This window comes from Typopeltis vanoorti, chromosome 9, assembly GCF_054136105.1.
Source record: "Typopeltis vanoorti isolate ZY-2024b chromosome 9, IOZ_Tvanoo_1.0, whole genome shotgun sequence".
Taxonomy (NCBI): Eukaryota; Metazoa; Arthropoda; class Arachnida; order Uropygi; family Thelyphonidae; genus Typopeltis; species Typopeltis vanoorti.
The window spans coordinates 89,933,009-89,956,378 of record NC_143557.1 but is presented as its reverse complement, the minus strand read 5'-3'; the positions used below and the strand labels follow the sequence as shown (position 1 = coordinate 89,956,378).

Sequence of the window (23,370 nt, the reverse complement as noted above, 5' to 3'; positions counted from 1 at the left end):
GTAATGGTCAAGAGAATTTAGCGACGGTCGGTGAAGGAAATCGGTAAAATCTGCAATTAGTAATTTAGACCTTTTAAACTCATTAAGCCTGCCCTCAGACATAGACTGGTCAAAGTCAGTTATTCTGAAATGTGACACCAAGTTTGGTCGAAACAATTGGCTGTTAAGGAAAGGTTCACGAATATGGGTAACATTAAAGTGAGAAACAGAACGTGCGAAATTTTTAACATAAATTCTCTCTCACGAAAGCAGAAATTATAGTGCACTGGATGCTACCATACCTGCCAAACAAATTGGCTGCATTACATTTTGAAAAATATAGTAAAACAGAATTTACAGATAATATCGCTACGATTAAAAATGATTAGGCACATGTTCTCAGCAATAAAAAGAAAGTTATTCTAGAACTAAACGAAGGAGTAAAAATTGAGGAAATTTCGTATGTTATCCGTGTAAAGAAGATAATCGGAATTGTGGCTATTCCAGGAAGACCAGCTTCATGCTTCAGATGTAAGAAAATAGGTCATCTGAAAAAGCAATGTGCGGAACCAAAATGCAAAAATTGCCTTCGCATCGGCTGATATACCCCTTTGATTTAAGGAGGAAAGTGGATGATCAGAAAATGAATGAAATAGAAGAACTGGAAGATGATGTGCAAGAAAAGTAAACAGTAATAAAGTCACAAACACAAGACGAAGTGATTCAGGGTAAGATAGCATGTCACAGGAAGGTATTCGGACAAATTGTTATCCTCTGGCAGAAATTACTGGAAAACCTGAATAGAAAATTGAAGCAGAAGATGATAAAAAGTGTCCAAGTACACCTGAAGATGATGCCACAAAAGAAAACAATCTGAAACAACCACGAAAAATGAAGAAAGTATTAAAACACAAAATAAAGAATACTTAACAGAATCTGAACAAGAGATTGAAAAAATTAGAAAAACAGACGAAAGTATTAAAAAACAAAAGAGAACAAGTATAATTACACTGAAAACAGAATCTGGACGGGAACAGGAAATTGAAATAACTCACATTGAGAAAAATGAAGAAAGAAAGAGTGTCTTGAAACTACTGATAACATTAAAATGCAAAGAGGAATAAAGTGTATATATCACCAGTAATAACGAGTGGCCTTTGTAACCCTAAACAGAGAAGGAAGAAAATATGTCATTCCAAATATTACAAAAAAAAATAAAAAAGGAGTTTAAACAGCTTTTAAGGGGGTGTGTTTAAAGCTGTAGAAAATGATGAAGCCTAAACATCCACTGCCTGGCTATTCGAAAAAGACAGCAACGAAAATAGGTAAGAAACAAGAAAGACAACTGCTCTGGATTATAAAGGGGAAATTATTGCAAGCAGATGCAGACTTACTGAAGGTGTCTCACAAACACTTTACAGCTCTATTTACAGAAAAAGAGTGATAAAAGTCGTGTCATTTTTATCCAAGATAACAAATGGAGGCTGAGATTGATGCCCCATTACAACATCAGAATGCCAAAATACTTCAAAACATCTCTCAAAAGGAAATTTTTCCAGAACAGATGGTTTAACTGGTGAATTCTACAAAAGATTTTTTCAAAATTTGAAAATTTGTTTATGAGCAGGGCCGACTCTACCGCGGTGCAAGTCGTGCATTTGCACGGGGCGTCAAAGTTGGCATAAACTATACGAAAAATATGGGAGAAGGGGAGGCAAAATATGCTACTGCACGAGGCGGCCCTGTTTATGAGGATGATTAAACAAATGATAGAAACACAGGCAAAACCAGAAAACATCAACACTGGATACATCACCTTAATACCAAAAGTGTATGATCCAGAAAAACTGAAAGATGTTAAAAAATGAAAAAGGTATGACATTGTTAAATGCAGATTATAAAATAAATTCAAAAATTCTCACAAAAAGAATATAGAGATTTCTACAGAAACTTGTTTCGCCTAATCAAGCATGTCCAGTAAAAGGAAGAAATATAAGAGATACCATAACACATCTTAGATGTATATACGAATACTATCAATTGACTAACAGACCATGCATATTACTGTCTAGACATCTTTGAAGTAATAAAAGAAATAGGATTTGGAGCAAACTTCAAGAACTGGTATAAATAATTTATGAAAACGCAGAAAGCCATATAATCATAAATAAAAAAACTCTCAGCACCTATCCAAATCAATTGTATTAGTTCAAGTAATTTATATTAATAATAATTGCTAAGCAAGCAATTATTAGCTAGCAATTAATAATAATTGCTAGCTTATGCCGATGACATAGCACTTGAACCACTAATTAGAGCAATGAACACAAATAAACAAATTCAAGGAACAAATATTCATGAACAAAGCTAAATAAAATGCCCGCCTGGTTGGCTGAGTGATTAGCGTATTCGTCCTCCAGCCAAAACGCTGCGATTTCGAATCCCACCTTGGCATGGATGTTTGTGATTGTTATGAAAATAGTACTGATGGTAGTGGGCGGTAGATGGCATTGTCGTAGATGATGATGGTAGTGTGATGATGAATGAGTGGTGTAGACAGAGTTATAGAGGAGGTGCCTCCCAGGATGAGTCTTTGGACTCATCCTGGAGGTGTCACGTAATAATAATAATTGCTAGCTTATGCCGATGACATAACACTCGCCTCTCTTCCTTCGTTCAAAAAAAGACACCAAGAATGTTCACTGAAATGGCTTAAGGATACCGTTTATAGAAGAAAATTACGGCATTGAGAAGTTACTACATACCAAATCAAGAGCAATATATGCAAAGCTATCTAGAACCATTTCTCCAATACCTCAGTAGCAAGAACAAAAAAGAGGAGAGATCAAACTAAGCTCAGTTTTAAACAATGTATTTCGTCTTCCAATAATTCCGTTCTATAAAACATTTTTCGTTAAAATTCATTATGCATATTTGCCAACCAAAATGTGTGTTGTGACCAAGGAATACCATTGGATAGTCTTGCTTGCAACCAGTCAATTCTGTAAACAGCCAGAAACACTTTACCACATGATGATTTATTGTACAAAAGCAGAAGAAATCTGAAGTATTGTGAAACAATGGATACCACAAAATCAAATAAAAAATGAAAATTTAATATTTTGGCTAAAATATAAAAAGTTAAGCAGAGTACAAGTAATCATAATTATTGTAACTATGTTTACTCTTTGGTCACACCTGTATGACAGAACAGGCGGTGTAAATATCAAAGAAAGTTCCACAGATACCTCCAAGGTGCCAGTAGGAACTCTATCCTTTTGAAAAAGATGAATGCAGAGGAATGGTAGTCCTTATGAATTCACTTTGCATCAAAATAACCAAGACTACCTTTCTTTATATATGTTTTGTGTGTGTGTGTGTGTGTGTGAGAGAGAGAGCATCAGTTAATAAGACAATTTCTGGAATGCTAAGTGAACTTTAAAAATCAGAATGTGTAATCAAATAACGGTATATTAAAATAGCTAACAATTAAATAGTAATAACAGAAAAACAAAGGTATTAAGTTAAAACCTGAAAGTAACTAATAATGTGATTAGTCATGTAACCATTCACTATTAATTACTAAGAGAAGTAAATTCACAAAATGAATTACTTTTAACAAATAGTAATATCCTTAAGGAGTTAAAGCATATGTAAATATATGATGTATCTATTTATAATGTGTAAATACACATTTATTACTACTATTTATTTGTTATTGGTTTAACAAAATATACTCAGTGGAAGTGGTGCGTGCATCCGCTGTGCGAGGTTGCAGAACGTAGAGTCAGTTGAAGTGTAATCGCTGACTATAGGAATTTTTTCTAAGCCTATCTTCGACAGTTTCCCGAGTTAGTCGATCTCTTGCACGGGCAAGTGGGTTTTTTCTCCGGGAAACTCGGATTTTTCGAACCGTAAACTCAAGAAAATCGACCGTAGAAGCCCCATTATTTCAGAGTAACATATCCAGTTAGTGTTAGATACCAAGAGATGGCATCACTTGTTTGACTGTCTCTTTATTGGTCGCAGCTTATAATTTATGACAGTCATGAGCCAACTATCTCTGATTGACTACAAGCGAAGATTGAACTACTTACTCAGTCTCCAAAAGTTAGACAGAGTTTAAAGGCTCGCCTGCTCCCTTAAGGAAATAAAAAATGTTATCCCATTTTTTTTTCAAATCCATCGAATTACGAATTACATTAAATACACGTAAAATATGGCAGAACCAGAGCAAGCGCTTTGTCGAACCACGTCCTGAATTCTGTTGACGCTAATAACGAAAACTATCATTCATCTAGTCCTGTGGAACAAATCGGAAAATACCTTGATGCTATGATGAACTGGAGAGAATTCTAGAATCCAAAGAAATCGTCTGCGATCCAGTACATCTGAACATTAACCTCAGCTATAATTTCTCCGACTGTCATTGCATTGCTGTCCAGCTTTGGCGTTCACAAGAACTTGAACACCTGCACTCACCCAACAATGAAGAGATACACCGAACGCCTTTAAAGTTAATACGTTAGCGTTTTAATGTTTACATTTTTTCTCTTGCAATGTTTGTTGGTATTTCCCTCATGTTATGCACCCAAAGAAGTATTCTAAAAACATGAAACTAGCTGTGCAGTTTAAAATAAAATAGTGCTTCTACTTTTTTTCTTTTGACTTATAGTAATTTCCATAACGTGTTACCGTCTGAATTAATGTGCGTTCTACAGTCGATTTTCTCAAGTTTATGGGAGAAAAACCCACTTGTACAGGCCAGAGATCGATTAAGTTGGGGACCTATGGAAGAAAGGCTTAGAAAACTTTCCTGCAGTCGGCGAGTAGACATGAACTAAGTCAATCTCCAGGCAGTTTAGAGCATGGGATGCAAGCGTCATTTCACACTGAGCTACACATGCCTCACACACACACACACACACACATATATATATATACAGGGTGTTCGGGATAAATTTGACATATTTATAATTAATTATATTTTTCCGTAAGTTACATGTATTAACACACACTTCTCTTCATTTAAAAGTTTGGACCCTTCTTCATTCATATACAAGATGTCAGAAAGGATGGATAGCTGGAACCCACCTGAATCATGGAAGAGAATAACTTGTATCATGATGATTCGTGCCCGCCATCAAAATAAGGATATTACGACTGCTGCCCAATGCTCCCTGAATACAGTAAAAACAATCAGGCATGAACTAGAGACTTGCAATGGTGACTACGAGGATGTAGCAAGAAGAAAGATCCCTAGCAGACGATCTGATTGCGTTCGTACAGCAGAATTCCTCGCAAATCTGCAGGAACAGGTGTTGAAGAACCCTGGCATTGGAATTCGGGCTTTGTTCGTGGAGTTGCTAACTGTAGTCAAGCCCTGGATAACAAGGGTAGCCAATGGTAGGCCGTATGTATGGCAGCAGGATTCGGCCCCTTGCCACACCTCTGGGAAAAGTCAAAAATGGTTGTCTGAAAATTTCTACGACTTCACCAGTCCAAATGTTTGGCCTCCAAACTCTTCAGACCTTAACCCCATGGATTATTTTGTATGGGGCGCAGTTGAAAAAGACACCAATCGCACTTCCAGTAATACAAAAGCCCAGTTAATGGATAAAATTAAAACAGTTTTTGCGGCCCTTCCCAGGGAGACTGTAGCATCAGCTTGTTCGAGGTTCCGAAGCAGAATTGAAGCTGTGATCGATGCTAATGGTGGTTATTTTGAGTAAATCTTGTTGATAGTATTGTAATTAACTCTGCCTGTAATGTTTTTTTGTCAATTCATTAAATTTAATAGATACAAAGAAGATTTTCTTTTTCCTTACGAAACTGTCAAATTTATCCCGAACACCCTGTATATTCATTGATAGCAGTTTGTACAAACCAAGTAGTTTGTAGCAGCCTTATGGTATAGAGCGATGTCTTGCTGAAAGAGACAATATTCAGTTCCATAGAAACACCATAAAGCAGGAAGCATTGCATTGTCCACAATGTTCAGATACCTCTCCGAGTTAAATTTCATGGCCCTACAGAGGTCCGATGGCAAAACGCAGAAAAACAAAATCATACTGTTACAAGTCTTCCAAATTTCATGGTTAGGGTTCAGCACTCTGGTAAGACATTCACTGGACATCCGCCACACCCATTGATAGGTTCTGTAGAGTGTGTAGAATGATTCATCCCTCCATACATAACACAGCTTTTCAAGCTTCCACATCCCACTATACACGTTCTCTGCCCCACGCAAAAGGATCATGTCATTGCAACTCTCAGGGTCACTGGTTACGTGAAAGGAACCGACGAATTTCGAAAGAGGCTTTGTCATTAGATTACATGTTGTAGGCCTACCTGTTTGGCAAGTTGTTCATAAACTTGGCCATCTCAGTTCAACAATCAGGGATACCATACTAAGATGGAAGTGTAGGGAGTGAACTAGAAGTGAAACTCTCAGTGGACGAATTACCACTCTCATCGAACGTGATCATAGGGTGCTACGAACGATATGTAAAACCCGAAATTCGTCGGACACTTTGACTGCAGAGTTCCCGGCATGGACTGACAAACGAATCTGCACAAAAATATTCAAAAGCAAGGTTCACAACATGGGTTTCCATGGTAGGACCACAATATATGCAAGCAGTTTTTATATTACTCACACCAACATGCAGTTTCGTTTTCCGTGGTGGTGTATATGGTGGGACAAGGAAGATCAGAAATCTATGTTTTTGAGAGATGAATCATGCTATATCCTCTACCAAGCAGACGGATGAGTCTTTGCATTATGAACAAGCTTGTAATTGATTTAATCTGTTTAGTTAATAGAAAACATCAGTGTACACTTGACAAAGGAATACAGAACTAGCTTTTCTTCTCTGAAGTTTCGATTTCCGAAGCCATCCAGTTTATGTATCTTCTAAGGGAAGTCTCTTGAGGCATTGAAATTCCCTTTACCACTAATTGAGTAAGATGCCTTCGTTTGTTGTAGCATTCACTGTGTTGCAGAAGACATCAACTTCAGTATCACTCTGAGAGCCTATTCGTGCACAGAACTGGATTAGGGTTCTTATACCAGTGGATGTTTTAAATTTCAGAGGTGACGAGTTTTAATGTATACTATAACTTCCATTTTTTCATCTCCTTTTTGCTTTGATCATGAATTGCACTCCAATATCATTGATTCTTTTTCCTGATGTCTTTGTCAAGAGCTAGTGCACCTGTCAATCAAATGAAAATTTGGGAATTCTGCTACTAAACAATATAACAGTCGGCCAAAGAACTTTTATAGTCCCAAAATAATTTTACACGTCATGCGTCTGATTCCAGTTAATTTTTCTCATTGTGCTTGGTGTAACCAATTTACAATGGAATGCATGATTTCAATGTCAGAGACCTATTCTGCCAGAACTCTGCAATTAGGATAGGGATACAAAAGCGTTTAATGAAATCAGTGAAAGAGCTCAATGAAAGTCCTGCATGAACCTTCTCGCGGAGGGCTTTCATTCGATTAATTTCATTTCATTAATTTGATTTATTAATTACGAATTTTTTTTAAAAAAGAGATCGTTATTTTTTAGATAAAATATACAGCATTAAAATTGCATGAAGTCTGACACTAAGATACCTGAAGCGTTAAGGTAAGGACAATTATATGTCATAAAAATGTTTTTGAATGGCCAAAAATGGGTTTGAAATATCTGAAAATAAAATAAATAAATGAATGAATGAATGATGGCAGGAAGCTCTTATCGTCCAATCCACAGAACCAGTGAAGTGTAATTTGGGTAGGAAATTTGATATATTAGAGAAATTAATATACTGAAGTTATAACCAGAATGAAATGCAGATGATAAAGAAGCTAGGATAATTTTGTTTTAATTTTCGAAGATAAAAGACAGCATACCAATTCAGAGCTTGTTTTCAATTAGGCTGTCGCTGTCACCAACATTTTATTTCCCCTTCTGTAGAATAGCTGAGATGTGTCACCGTCTTGATCTCTTTTACATTTCAGATATAAACTGAATGGCATAAAAGATATGCAGCCTCGGAAAGGAATCAGAACGGAAAAATTCCAGAAACATTTGAAATGTGTTTCAAATCAATGGTTCATAGCAAAGTATCCTTCTGAACTGCGTAACCCATAATCAATATATAATATAATGAGTTTCTGTTGGTCATATAATTTAATATCAGAGTAACTCATGGTAAAGGTTTTTAATTCTTAAACTCAATCGAGCTAAATTATCCCTTTTATTACTTCTTTCAAAGTATAATACGTTCCAGCCTATCACGAATGCCAATACTGTACAATTTTTTTCCTTTTAATAATTTCACGCAGTTCTTGTAGTTTCCTGCGCGTCCCGGCAAATTATATTAAATACCGTATTTATTAATTCATAAATAGATAAATAACTTCTCTATGCTCGTATGTGTAACTTTGCAGCAAGGTTTCTTATACAATGCTACGCTTTTTTGACTAGTAATTTTCATTAATTTTAGTAAATTTCCGTACGCTGGTTCTTCATTTTGTCGGTGTCAAATTGTTATTATCAAAGGACTAATCAAGGGAGATCCCACTCTCGTGTGCACAGCTCATCACACCTCGTACCTAATAATATTTAATAAGATGCGCTATTGATGATCTTGATGATCCGTTTTAATTTAAAAGGAGAGGGGGGATAAACTCCAGTATAATAGGGTCACGTATTCTAAAAAACAATATTGATCTGATCAAGTTATTTTACTTGTTTTGTTTGCAATCATTAACATTATAATTATTAACAAACCTGTATGGAGTCAAGAGATTCATCATGGTAGGTTCCACTGTCATATGGGACCTGCCATGGCTTATCATTCTTCGACTTAACTGCATTCACTGTCTGTGCACTCATGACACTCTCAGGCAATGCATTCCAATCACCTTCCACTCCCCATGCAAAAAATCTGCTCCTTACCCCCACCTTGTAGTTTCAAGGGATGGTCTCTGGATCTCCCCCATCTCTAGATATCCTATGAAAAATATTCACATTACCAACTTATATGTCACGATTATATTTTCCGCTCTCTTCTTTCTATTCATTAGTCTCGGTAATTGCATTCTCTCAATCTATTTCACACTCCAGAGACGAGAGTTTGACTTAGTCAAGAGATTGATCTTGCCTATGTTCCATACTTTAATTCTCAAGCTATATATACAAATTAGAATGACGCAGTCGTTAAACAAGTACATTTATCTAATTGCTTAGTTTGAGAGATGGTAACCTGTTTATTGTGGATAGACTATTAACAAATGGGCATTCACTATCAGTGGAAACATGAAAATTATAAGGGATTAATAGAGGTCTATCTTAAGCAGTTTATAGTTATGACTGAGTAAAGTAACAGTAGTAAGTTAGGCCTAAGGTGCACGTTTAAAACAATAACAAATGATTAGTTGATATTAAGATACAAGAATAGAGCCAAAAAAAAAAAACACAATCGACGACCTCTTAAATATTTCATTATTATTCGTGATACCTCCAATTTTAACAGCGTTTTAGTTCCATCTTTCGGAGACTGGGGGGGGGGGGTTCAATCTCCACTAGTAACCAATCAGGGGTAGCTGGCTCAAGACTCAATCCTTATAATCTTGTAATCCTTAAATATTTTATTATTCGTGACACCTCCAATTTTAACAGCATTTTATTTCTACCTTTTGGAGACTGAGGGGGAAGTTCATCTCCACTAGTAACCAATCAGAGGTAGCTGGCTCAAGACTCACCAGTTATGAATAATCTTGTAATCCCTAATCCCAACAGTATATTTACTGTCTGAAATATATCATTTACTGTTTTGCATTGTTTTATGTATAACTTCACTCGACTATTCGTTCTTTGTATTCAACTTATTGCCACTGATAACCTGCACTTTTCAGGTCAAAACATATGCCCATTAAATATTATTTACTCTTTTCCTTGTTATTGTGTGAATTTTATGAGACAATTTCTACATTAGTTGGGTTGATTTAGTCAGACTGAAACAAGTCGTCATCCTATATTCCAAATAAGTGCAACAACAAAAATAAAATAAACAAAATCCTCTAACACCTGTTATTCCCCTATAGTGAGTAGGCAAAGCCATTTTAGCCTTAACTAACTTTTGGACAATGAGTGGGAAGTTGAATCCTCTCTATTGGAAGCCACTCAGACAGGTGGCCCAAGACTCACTACACCATCTGGTGAAGAAAGGCAGCTGAAAAGTGCCACCATCTCGTGGTCCCTAATCCTAACACTCGTTTTATTGTCTGAAAATAGTGTAGGTTCTAGTCAAGTTTGAATATATGGGACCAAAAAACCAATTGCCCACACCAGAAATTGACTCAGGTCAAAAAAAGCATAGAAATAGTTGGCAACTAGAATTGAACTGAGTACCACTCATTGGACAATCTAGTGATGTGGACGCACCCACCACTTCCACTGAGCTACATGGAAGAGCAAAACCCAGGAAAAAGCATGTAGAACCTTATATACTGCAAGGCTCATTATTTAAATTACTTATATTTTTGCTAAGCACTTTTTACTGTATTGATCCACCTAGATCTTTATCTTTCTATCATAATGCAAAAAAACCACTTCTTTTGCAAAATTTTATCTCCCATTCTATTTAAGTGCTAACATATTACTGAATGCTATCAGTATCAAGTTCTTGCCCAATATCATTTTTAATGACACTGCTAGATGCCACCTGTTTAGTACCTTAATTTTTCTCAAATCTCATGTGTGTGGCCTAGTCTTGAGTCCACAATGGAGGTTCTGATTTATCTATTCATGCAGAAAACTTTGCATGCTTCTATGGCTGAATCGATATTTTTGCCATCCTGTGGTCCCTAATCCTAACAGTTTGTTTGAAAATAGTGTGGGTTCTACAGCCAATTTTCTTGAGTTTATGGGGGAAAAAAAAGACTTAAGTCAACATCTGAAATTTACAAGTGCCAGGACAAGCTGAGTTACATTTCATTGCTAAAGACAAAATGATTTGATCAATGGTTATTCTACTAGCATGACCTCTAGTGAAAATATAATATATACAGGGTGTTCGGGATAAATTTGACATATTTATAATTAATTATATTTTTCCGTAAGTTACATGTATTAACACACACTTCTCTTCATTTAAAAGTTTGGACCCTTCTTCATTCATATACAAGATGTCAGAAAGGATGGATAGCTGGAACCCACCTGAATCATGGAAGAGAATAACTTGTATCATGATGATTCGTGCCCGCCATCAAAATAAGGATATTACGACTGCTGCCCAATGCTCCCTGAATACAGTAAAAACAATCAGGCATGAACTAGAGACTTGCAATGGTGACTACGAGGATGTAGCAAGAAGAAAGATCCCTAGCAGACGATCTGATTGCGTTCGTACAGCAGAATTCCTCGCAAATCTGCAGGAACAGGTGTTGAAGAACCCTGGCATTGGAATTCGGGCTTTGTTCGTGGAGTTGCTAACTGTAGTCAAGCCCTGGATAACAAGGGTAGCCAATGGTAGGCCGTATGTATGGCAGCAGGATTCGGCCCCTTGCCACACCTCTGGGAAAAGTCAAAAATGGTTGTCTGAAAATTTCTACAACTTCACCAGTCCAAATGTTTGGCCTCCAAACTCCCCAGACCTTAACCCCATGGATTATTTTGTATGGGGCGCAGTTGAAAAAGACACCAATCGCACTTCCAGTAATACAAAAGCCCAGTTAATGGATAAAATTAAAACAGTTTTTGCGGCCCTTCCCAGGGAGACTGTAGCATCAGCTTGTTCGAGGTTCCGAAGCAGAATTGAAGCTGTGATCGATGCTAATGGTGGTTATTTTGAGTAAATCTTGTTGATAGTATTGTAATTAACTCTGCCTGTAATGTTTTTTTGTCAATTCATTAAATTTAATAGATACAAAGAAGATTTTCTTTTTCCTTACGAAACTGTCAAATTTATCCCGAACACCCTGTATATATATATATATATAAAATTAAAAAATTACTTAGAAACTACATCAAAGCTAAATTCTATTTAAGATAACATAAGAAAAACATTCTTTCATATAGTTTTCTTATGGTAACAATGATGTCCTAAACATTCATAGTGTAATCACAAAAGCACACAATTCAAAATTAAATGCAAGCAGGACTGTATCTATTAAATACTGAATATACTTAAAATGTATTTTAATTCTTTTTGGAATATATCATTGGAGTAAATGGCCTAAGTTCTGTGTTATTTACATTAAGCAAATATTTTTGTGAAGGATCGTGGTATGAATTAAAATTCAAGTATTTGTTGGGTGGGGTGCTTAAGGGTCAAAGCTGTATAACTGAGAGACTTCCACATAGCCTTTAAAGGAATGCAGAAAACCAAACAGGGCTTCTGACCTAATGTCCAATCCTCACCTTCTCGTGGTGCACCCTGTTGGGCATCTACCTGGATACTGAACGAACGAGGATGGGCTGGCAATTTGGGATTTAGCCGACCAAATTGTATTCTTATTGGCTTAAACCAATATAGAAAATGATGGTACAACATGACAAAATTTCATGCCAGCTGCGGCGTTGCCCGGTTAAACAAGGCCCCCCCCCGTTGTTTTTGCCAGGGAACCAGGATGAACAGCGAAAAGTCAGCTACTGAAACAAATCTGAAAACACACCCCCAACTCAACATCACCAGAGTTAAAGATTGGTACTATCAACATAAGAAGCCTGAATGGCAAAGAAATGGAGCTAGCTGAGGAATTAGATAAGTACCAGATCGACATAATAGGGGCGACTGAAACAAAAAAAAAAGACAAAAACTGGTGAGATCTTTCTGAACAATAAATACAAAATGTTATATTCAGGCAATGACAATCAAGGAAAAGAAGGAGTAGCCATAGTATTCAACACAAAATACGAGGCTAATCTTCTTGAATGACAGGCAGTGTCAAGTAGATTGATGTGGGAAAATATCAGAATGGGGAATTGAACAATGAGACTTATTTGTGCCTAATGGTCCCACAGAAGATTGTACTAAGGTAGAAGTGGTGGAATTTTTTGAGGCTTTAGAGAAAGCAACTGACACAATGAAAAAGGAAAAGTTGGTCCTTGTTGGGGATCTAAATAGCAGAGTAGGAAATGATTGTCAGACATACAAAAATATTTTGGGAAAATTAGAAGAAAAGAGCAAAGCCAATAATAATGGCAAATATCTGTTGGATTTCTGCTCAGGACATGGACTGGTTATTACTAACACCATGTTCCAACATAAAAATGTGCACAAATTCACATGGAGAGAAGAGGCAAGGAATAAGAAAAGTCTCATTGACTATGTTATTGTTTATAGTGATGTTTTCTCCCTGGTGCAGGACACCAGAGTGTACAGAGGATTTGAAATTGGAAGCGATCACTATTTCGTCTTGAGCAGCATAAAATTGAATTTCATATTAAAAAGAATAACATGTAAGAAAGTTTTAAAGCAAATAAAAGTTGAGCAGCTCTCAGATGTGAACTGTAGACAAAAATACACAAAGATTATTGAAGAAAAAAATTAAAGAATTTGAGAACAGGAACCAAACCTTGAAGAAAACCCTGACTGATTCAGCCAGAGAGGCATGTGGTGAGTTGTCTGCAAAGATAGAAAAATCAGAACTCCATGGTTGACACAGGAAGTTAAAGAGGCAGTGAAGGAAAAAAAGAAAGCATATCAAAAGTTCCTAGCAAATAAGTCAGCTTTTGCTCTTAGAGACTACAGAGACAAATGTAAAAAAGCGAAGCACTGTGTAAAACTAGCTAAACAAAAATCATGGGAGGACTTTGGCAAGAACATAGAAAATAAATATCAAGACGGTGGGAAGATATTCTGGAGGTTGTTGAAGAAGCTTAGAAATGGAGGAAAGAGTGCTGTATAAGGAGTTAGAGATGATAAAGGTGACATGAAAACAGGAGAAAAAAAAAGATATCCTTGAAGTATGGAGTAATTACTTCGAAAAATTGCTAAATGAAACAAGCAGTGATAGCACAGTGGTAAAAAACACTCAACAGGCATACAGTCAGGAATACATATCCATATTTGAAGTAGAAAAAGCCATCAAAGGCTTGAAATATGGAAAGGCAGCAGGAGTAGATGATATTCGACCATAAATGCTGAAGTATGGTGTTATAAAAGTCTTACAATGGCTGCACTGCATAGTTCAGAAAGAATGGCCAGAGGGACGAATTCCCGATGATTGGAGCAGAGCTCTAATAGTACCCATATATAAAAAGGGAAATAAAACTGAATGTGAGAATTACAGAGGTATTTCCCTACTGAGTGTTCTTGGCAAGATCTATGCAAGCATACTTGAGAAAAGGTTGAGGAGAATTGTGGAAGAAAAGCTTGGTGAAGAACAAGCTGGATTCAGGCCAAATAGAGGCTGTCAGGATCAGATCTTCACTTTACGACAAATAGTTAAGAAAGCATGGGAATATAACAAAGATCTGTATTTAAGTTTTGTCGATCTGGAAAAGGCATATGACTAGGTGCCAAGAGAGAAGCTATTCAATACGCTACAGTTATATGGTGTCAATGGGGCATTATATCAAGCAATACTTAGTCTGTATTTGAGTTGAAAGTCGACAGTTAGAATTGAAGTACAGGAAGATGGTTTAATGTTAAATCTGGTGTGAGACAAGGATGTACATTATCCCCTCTGTTATTCATTATCTATATGGATCCCATTATGAAGAAAAGTGGTATTAAACATGATATCAGAATTGGAGATGTTAATGTCAGCTCTTTGCTTTATGCGGAAGATGTTATACTTCTAAATCCACTACAAGTTTGCAAGATTCCATGACTAAATTGAATAACTGTTGTAATATATATGGTATGAAGGTCAGAATTAAAAAGACAATGAAAATAGGTAGAATTGTTGAAAGAGTCAACTGTGTTGTGAACGGGGTACCTGTGGAACAAGTAAAACATTTCAGCTACTTAGGCACGATTTTTACTGAAGATGGTAAATTAAATATGGAAATGGACAACAGAATCAACAAAGCTGGTGTGGTAGGAAGTCAATTGAATAAATTCATATGGAATACCAAATTACTCGGAACACTAAATTAGCTGTATAAAAGACAGTGTTCAAACCAGTTTTACCTTATGTATCTGAGAGCTGGGTCAGAAATAAAACACTTGATAAAGACTAGAGACCGCAGTTATGACAGTCCTGAGAAAGATCAGAGGCGTGAACAGATGGCATCAATGGCAATATCATCTTAAAAACACGGATATTAGGAAAGAACTTGACATTGTCGGCATCCACGAATGCGTTAGCAGAGCTAATCTCAGGTGGTATGGACACTTAAACAGAATGGGCGAGGAAAGATTAGCAAAACAAGCGTTCTCTGCTAGGTTGGCAGGAAAACGACCCAAAGAAAGACCAAGATATAGGTGGATTGATACGGTACAATGTGCCTTAGAGATAGAAATATAAGATCTCAATGATAACATTGGAGTCTTGACAAGTAACAGACTGATTTGGAGGAAAATTGTAGATAGGAAGTTAGTAATGATGTAAATTTTTCATGTAATACTATCATATCCTGTACACCCCTTGAGGGTACATGTCAGGAATCTGATGATGTATTTGTCATGTCTGGATTTTTTTGTTGATTATGTAAGAAAAAAGATCTGAGTCTGTTGACTAAAATATCTGGAAACAGTGATGAAGGGCATTAAAGCTTATCTAATGTGTTTCAGCTATGTGGCTGAATAGCCAATGCATCACTGATGTATGCATGCAGGTTGACACGCTTATCTTTAAAATAGTTTGCTGTCTTCTATTTATAGAAAGCATGTGTGACAGGTGTATCTAGAAATGGAAGTGTGTTCTGTTTTTCAATCTAAATTTTGAACTGTACGCGTTTTTGTTGTTTGTTTAGGTCGCTAAGGAAAGTGTCTAGCAGCCATGCGGCCAGATCGCAAAAACATAGTGAACGTACCCGAAGCCAGACTTTGGGTTTTAAAGGAGAGGAATCTAGATCATGTTGCTCAAAATGTTCCATGTAAAAGTTAGCAATGAGGTGGGTGGGGAATGGTGAGCCCATGGCTGTGCCTTCTTTTTGTAGGTAGAAAGCATTTTGCCATACAAAATAATGTAATACGTGCGCAAAGAGCGGCATGATATCTGGAGGGAATTTGGCCTGTAAAAGGATTGTGTCATTGATTGGGACATTTGTAAAGAGGGCAGAGATGTCAAAACTGACTAATAAATCATCTTTTTCTAATTAAATGTCTTTGATTATGTTTATGAAGTGTTTCTGATATAGGAGGGGGAATGACGACCTACCAACTCCTTGAGTGTTGATGCTAATTTCTTGGCTAGGTGATAATTCGGGCTGTCTATACCTTCGACTATTGCCCAGAGTGGTGTTTTGTTTGTGTATCTTTGGTAGACCATAAATTCTTGAAGAATGAGCATAGTTCAGAAATAATTTTTTGACTGTATCTTCTGGCAATGTAGTGATTGATTTAAGTAGTTTCTCTGCTTTCCTTTTTATTCTATTGATTGGGTCGTAGTTAACAAGTTGATATGTACTGTTGTCCAAGACTAGCAGATTCATTTTTTCTAAATATGTGGTTTGGTTTAGAATATTTTAATTTTATCTGTTTTTTATATATATATATATATATATTTTATATTTTCAGTAGAGGCCATGCCAGAAGAATAACCGTTGATCAAATCAACGTCTCTTTAGCATACTGTGTGAAATATAACTCAGCTTGTCCTTGTATATACTCCAGATGATGACCTTAATATGAAGGTCGATACGTCGGGAAATTAAAATAGTTATTTATAACACAGTTCTAGAGTCCATAATTTCTAAAATGAATGATGATCACCATGTAACACTAAAAGAAAGGATTAAGTAAGAGATGATGGAAGCTACTAAGTGTGGAATAATAGCTTTAACAATATTACTTACTCACCTTTCAAGTCTATCAGCATCCAGAGTTATTTCAATAGAGCTTTCATTCCAGTAGAAAAGGAGGCAAAATTATGTGGAGCATTTTCATTCTGCAGTTCAATTGTGTCTTTAACATAGGATTTTGTTGTGCTTGTTGCTATCCTGTAAGATCTTGCTGAATTTAAAAAGTAAGATCTTAGAGATGCAACTGGAATATTACACTTGCAAGAAAATAAATGGGATCAAAAATGTGCCACAAAAAGTAATCAAATTTTTTAAACAGCTACAAGCAATGATTAAATGACAGCTGCAGTTTCATCACATTTCTGTTCTTAAATGAATTGTTAAAAATGCAGAATTTGTGTGAAAATAAAACAAAATCCATAAGAAATATATACTTTATTTACAGAGGGAAACAGAATAAGCGGAAGTCAGTTTGGTAGATTTTCACATAAATGAATCCAACTTATTTTTGTTTTGAACAGTAATGTTCTTGTAGAAATTCTCTATATGCAGTCTGATTAGGCCATAGCTCAGCAGCTTTGGTGTTCAGGGGACTATCATTATTTGGTTCTGAAATAATATTTTTGAGAAATGTGACACATACAACTATGGTATATGTAAAAAAATTAGATATTACACAAATGAATAACAGATTGTTTACAAGAAATATCTAGATATAACTGAACCACAAATTCCAGAAAAGCAGCATTAATTAGAATTTATTAAATTATCAACTTTGAAAACGAATTTTTCCACAAAATTATATTAGCACATGACATGCTAGTAGAATTTTGTGAAAATTGCCCACATTTCCATTCCATCTAGGATGGAATGGAAATGTGTGCTTAAATGTGGCAAATGTGTGGTAAATGGTAAATGTTTACCTAGTTTTACTGTTGTTAGCCTCTATTTAACAACAAAGAAATAACCCTAGAAAGTTACCTATGTTATAACACAATCTTATGAGACCCAGATTCTTTTTTCACTCCCATTAATGATAGCTAGTTACTAGATTAAATGCATTGGCTTACTTGCAATAACCATATGCAACTATTTTATAAAGTATTTGTATAAGATTGACTTTTTTTTTTTTTTTTAATTCAGTCCAGCCAGAGAGGAATTATTTAAAATCATTTTGCTAATAAAATGATTGAACCAGCCCTAACATATATTTATGTCAACAAAAATATGGATACAAAGTGTCCATTAAAATTGCAATACCACTGATATTCCATTGAAAAAATAGATTGAAGTGCAAGATGGTGATATATTTCATCCACATGGATGTTGGGTGGTTAATTATAGCAAATGAAAAAACTTCAGTCTTGAATCTAAAAATAATTCAGATTCAAACATTATGTTAACATGTTCTTGTTTACATACAACACAGTTTGAATTGTCAATATTTCCATAATTTTCATGAGCTATCTTGTCTGATCTGGCAAGTGTCAAAAGTTGGAGCATGATTTAGTGTTAGTGGATTTCATCCAATTGGAATCACTAGCAGTTCATTTTATCAATAAAAAATAAATTTATTAAATAATAAATAAAAAAAATAGACAAATCTGATGCAGTCAACAGCACAGGTCAAAATGTAAGAGCTGACAATATTAGAGATCTGACAAATTACATTCATTTGGAACATTTTCTACAATATTTGTAGAGGCATAATTTGTTTAAAAATTGTAAGACTCACCCCCAAATGAGATACTCATTTTTAAACTGCTCAACACTAGATGCTAGGCACTTCATATTTCAAATCCTCCATAACTCTTGTTAGGCTTGTCCTTTATAAAATGTGTGTGGAATTTGTTTGACATTGCTTTAATTTCCTACTTTTCTGAACTCAGGTATCTAACAAGAATCAGTTTTTCATTCACGTCTCTTTGACAACCCCAAAATTCTCTGCTTTTCTACTAAAAGCCTCTGAGGCCATAAGCACAAATAAGTCTCATTATCCAATTTTTCATTTTGAAATTTGTCCATTTTCGCTAGTGAAATCTATGAAGTATTGCACATAATGCCGAATGTTACATCTCCTTTCTTGTTTCCCCAATCCCTAGGCATCTAAAGAAACCACATACTTATTTAGAATGATCTCATCTTCAGTACCAGTAATCCCAGTTATTTTAATCAGATATTTCTGTAATTCCTCTGGTAGTTCCACTTCTTTTACTAATTCTTGCATTGTGATGTAAGACCACTTCCCCACTTATTGGAGGCCTGAAGTGGTTTGAAAAAGTTCCATTTGGTCTCTAGAACAGGGTTTCCAGACTATGTAAAAAAATAAATTAAAAATATATGTATAATTGATAAAAAAAAAAAAAAAAAGAACTCTTTAACCCACTCATGGTACAAAATGTATTATAGGTTTGTAAATAACCTTGTGTGTGGGAGGCAACAAAAATCCATTTAGGTTGTTCCAATAGCTGACTTCACTGTTCAAGCCTGGTTACAATGAAAACAGTGGTGATTTTGCATAACCAGCCACCCTAATATCCAATTACTTTGCACTATCATGATATATACATCATTTCAGACAACGAGGAATACAATTTGATTGGCTACGGCCATTACAGTTGAAAGGCAATGAGGGCAGAACATGTGTCTTAACATTCTTCAATCAGTGTGTAGAATGAAAAAAAAAAAACATGCGTGCTTTGGATAGAAAAAACCCTTCCCTTGCATGCTCATCTTCAGATAATTCTTATAAGGATTCCTTGGATCCTAGATGACATTTGTACCCAGAGGTCAGCTAAGACACAAATTGTCACCTCCTCATTTTGATCTACATTCAAAAGGATGGAAAGCAGCACAATACATGAAGTGAAGAACATTGATATTGGGAGACAAAGTTCAAAAAATGTAAGAAAGTGAAGCACTATGTAAAACTAGCTAAACAAGTTATAGGAAGACTGGTAAAAAGAGAGAAAATAAATCAGGAAGATGGCAAAATATTCTGGAGGCTATTAAAAAAACAACTTAGAAATAGAGAAAAGAGTAATGTAAATGAAATCAAAGATGATAAAAGGTAACATGAAAACTGAAAAAAATATTCTAGAAATCTGGAGTTAATTATTTAAAAAGACTTAAATGAGCAGTGACAGCACAGTGGTAGAAAACATTCAAGAGTGCATATCAATACTCGAGGCAGAAAAAGCCACCAAAACTCTGAAAAGTAAAAAAGGCAGCTGGAGTAGATTTCTGACTAGAAATGCACAGATGGGGATTATAGAAGTTTTTCAGTGTCTACACTGAATAATTCAGAAGGTGTGGTCAGAATGTCAAATTTGATGACCAGAGTAGAGTTCTTATAATACTCATTTATAAAAAAGGAAAGAAAATAATATGAGAATTACAGAGTAATTTCCCTTACTCAGTGCTTTTGGTAAGATTTATGCAAGTATATTTCACAAAAAGCTACTAAGTTGTAAAAGGGAAGCTTGGAGAAGAACAAGCTGGGTTCAGGCCAAACAAAGGTTTTATAGCATTAGATTTTCACTTTAACACAGTAGAGAAATCATGGAGATATAAAGATTTATATTTAAGTCTTTTAAATCTGGAAAATGCACATGAAAAGGTGCCAAGAAAGGAAATGGCTCAAACATTCCAGTCATATGATGTTTATCATGCAATACACAGTCTATTTCAGTTATGTCATCAGTTAGAATGGAAGAAGTTACAGGAAGATGGTCAGATGCTAAATGAGGTGTGAGATGAAGGTGCACATTATGTCTACTGTTATTTGTCACCTATTTGGATCACATTATGCAGGAAAGTGGCATTAAAGATGCTGTGAGACAAAGGTGCACATTATGCCCACTGTTATTTGTCACCTATTTGGATCCTATTATGAAGGAATGTGGCATCAAACTTGATATTCAAATATTAGGTTTAATACCAGAATAAATCCAGTTCAAGTTTGCAGGATTCCTTGATTAAATTGAATAACTGCTATAATAAATTTGGTATGAAAATCAGCAATAAAATGACAGGCAATGAAAACATGTAGAAATACTGAAAACTTTAACTGTAACCTGAATGGAAAACATATACAAGTAAAACATTTCGTGTATTTCAGCAGAATTTTTTAGTGAAGATTGCAAATTAAATATTTTAAAAAGTTAATAAAGAGAATAAATTTATATGGAATCAGAGAAAAAAATTAATCAAAACACTAAACTAGCTATATACAAGACAGTATAATAAATTTAGTTTAATCCTTTATCCAAGTGTAAGCAAACTAAGTTTGCAACTGAAGAAGCTTCAGGACTGAAGTAACTCGTGGTCAAGATGGATTAAGCTCTCATCACTTGTCTTAGTATCTCCCATAATGCAAAGCACATCTCCTTGCAGACATGTATGTCTATGCATTAAGAGAAGGGCCACTACCCAGACAGGTTTTGTCCTTTATTGAGGTCTCGTCAGTAGAAGACAGACCCAGAGGTGGTGATACTAAGGTGGAAGTAATGGAGAAGTCATATTTACCTACTTTTATTCCACCTTAGTATCACCACCTCTGGGTCTGGCTCCCATTGACGAGACCTCAATAAAGGTCGAAACCGGTCTGGGTAGGGGCCCTTCCCTTAATGCATAGCATTGTACATGTCTGCAAGGAGATGTGCTTTGCATTATGGAAGATACTAAGGCAAGTGATGAGAGCTTAATCCAACTTTACCACGAGTTGCCTCAGTCCTGAAGATACTTCAGGTGTAAACTTTGTTTGCTTACACTTGGATAAAGGATTAAAGTAAATTTATTATAGTCTAACCAAGTGGGAGGGAAAAACTTCCAACAAGACAGTATATGGATTCAACAGCTGGGTTAGAAATCAAACATTGATCAACGATTGGAAACCACATCACAGATATGAGAGTTCTAAGAAAGATTAGGAGAGTAAACAGATGGAATCAATGGAAAAATCACTAAAAATAAAGATATTAGGAATGAACGTGTCATTGTTAGCATTCTAGAATGGGTGAGCAGAACAAATCTAACATGCTATGGTCAAAAAGAGAGAGCTGAGAAGGAAAGGTTAACAAAGTACTGTTTTATGCCAAGATGGCAGAGAAAAGACCCACAGAAGGACAAGATATATATGGACTGATCAAGTAATCAGTGCCTTAAAAGACAAATACAAGATCTAATAATGTTGGAGTCTTCATAGGTAAGATTGATTTGTTGGAAAATTGTTCATAATAAGTTAGAGTAATGATGCAACTTTTTCATGAAGTACATGGGTGGTCTGAAAAGTTCTTTGCCTCGATAGATGGTTAACACTATCAGCAAGATTTTTTTTTTTCTAAGTTAATACATCCATGTGAAATTTGCAAGTCATTCTATCAAGTAGTTTTTTTATACAGCTGTCTGAAGCAAAATTGTCTATCCCTTGTAAAAGAAGGTTTAACGGCAAAAGAAATTCATTTGAAGTTCATAAAAGCTTAGGGGCTGCTGAGTTTAAAGATGGCTGTACCAGCCTTGAAGATGATTCACATGAAGGACATCCGAAAAGTGTAGCAACACCAGAAATCATTGATCAAGTGCACGATATGGTATTGGATGACAGGCGAGTCAAAGTGCATGAAATTGCTGAGACTATAGGCATTTCAAAAGAACGTGTAGGATATATTGTGCATGAAGAATTGCAAATGAAAAAATGCTTTGTGCAAGATGGATGCCACACTCCCACAAAAATGCACTCGCATGAAAATCTCTCAACAGTGCTTGGAGCATTTTAACAAGAATAAGTGGTGGCTCGTTGGTCTAGAGGGCATGATTCTCGCTTTGGGTGCGAGAAGTCCTGGGTTCATATCCCCGACGAGCCTATAGCTTGCCAGCCTGGTTGGCCGAGTGGTTAGTGCATCCGCTCTCCAGCCAAAAGGCTGCAGGTTTGAGTCCCGTCATGGGAATGGATGTTTGTGATTTGTGAAAATATTGGCAGTGGTCAGCGATAGATGGCGCTGGTGGGGATGAAGGTAGTTGCAGCTAGTGGAGTGGTGGAGACAGAGTTGTAGAACAGGCGCCCTCCCTCGATGAGTCAACACCAGAGGTGTTATGTAATAATAATAATAAAACTGATTTTGTGAATAGATTTATTATTATGGATGAAACTTGGATTCACCATTACACACCAGAATCAACAGCAGTCAAAACAGTGGACAGAAGCCAGCTGTTCAGCACCAAAAAAGAAAAAGTCATGGCATCAGCGTTTTGGGGTGCTAAAGGAATTTTATTTATTACCTTGAAAAGGGTAAAACAATAGCCAGGGAATATTATTCCGATCTTTTAACCAGACTAGACGAAAAAATTTGTGAGAAAAGAAAAAAATTATCTTTCATCAGGACAATGCACCTGCCTACAAACGTGTTTCGGCAATGGGAAAATTAAGGGATCTACACTATGAATTGTTGGAACCTCTGCCCTATTCCCCAGATTTGGC

At 35.9% G+C, this 23,370-nt stretch overlaps 1 protein-coding gene across 3 annotated transcripts in view; it reads right to left on the bottom strand.

Moving 5' to 3' along the window:
- vih (ubiquitin conjugating enzyme vih) overlaps positions 1 to 23,370 on the bottom strand; it is an 81,833-nt gene that overhangs the window by 13,356 nt on the left and 45,107 nt on the right. For 2 of the 3 annotated variants that reach the window (XR_016548783.1, XM_090397609.1), the window contains one exon: positions 17,313 to 17,501. Coding sequence is in view for 2 of the 3 variants with exons in the window: in XM_090397609.1 (XP_090253735.1) it covers positions 17,395 to 17,501 (107 nt within the window). In the remaining variant the exon portion in view is untranslated. Of the gene's footprint in view, positions 1 to 16,950; positions 17,104 to 17,312; positions 17,502 to 23,370 lie in introns of those variants that run through there. The other variant, XM_090397608.1, reaches the window with a different exon arrangement.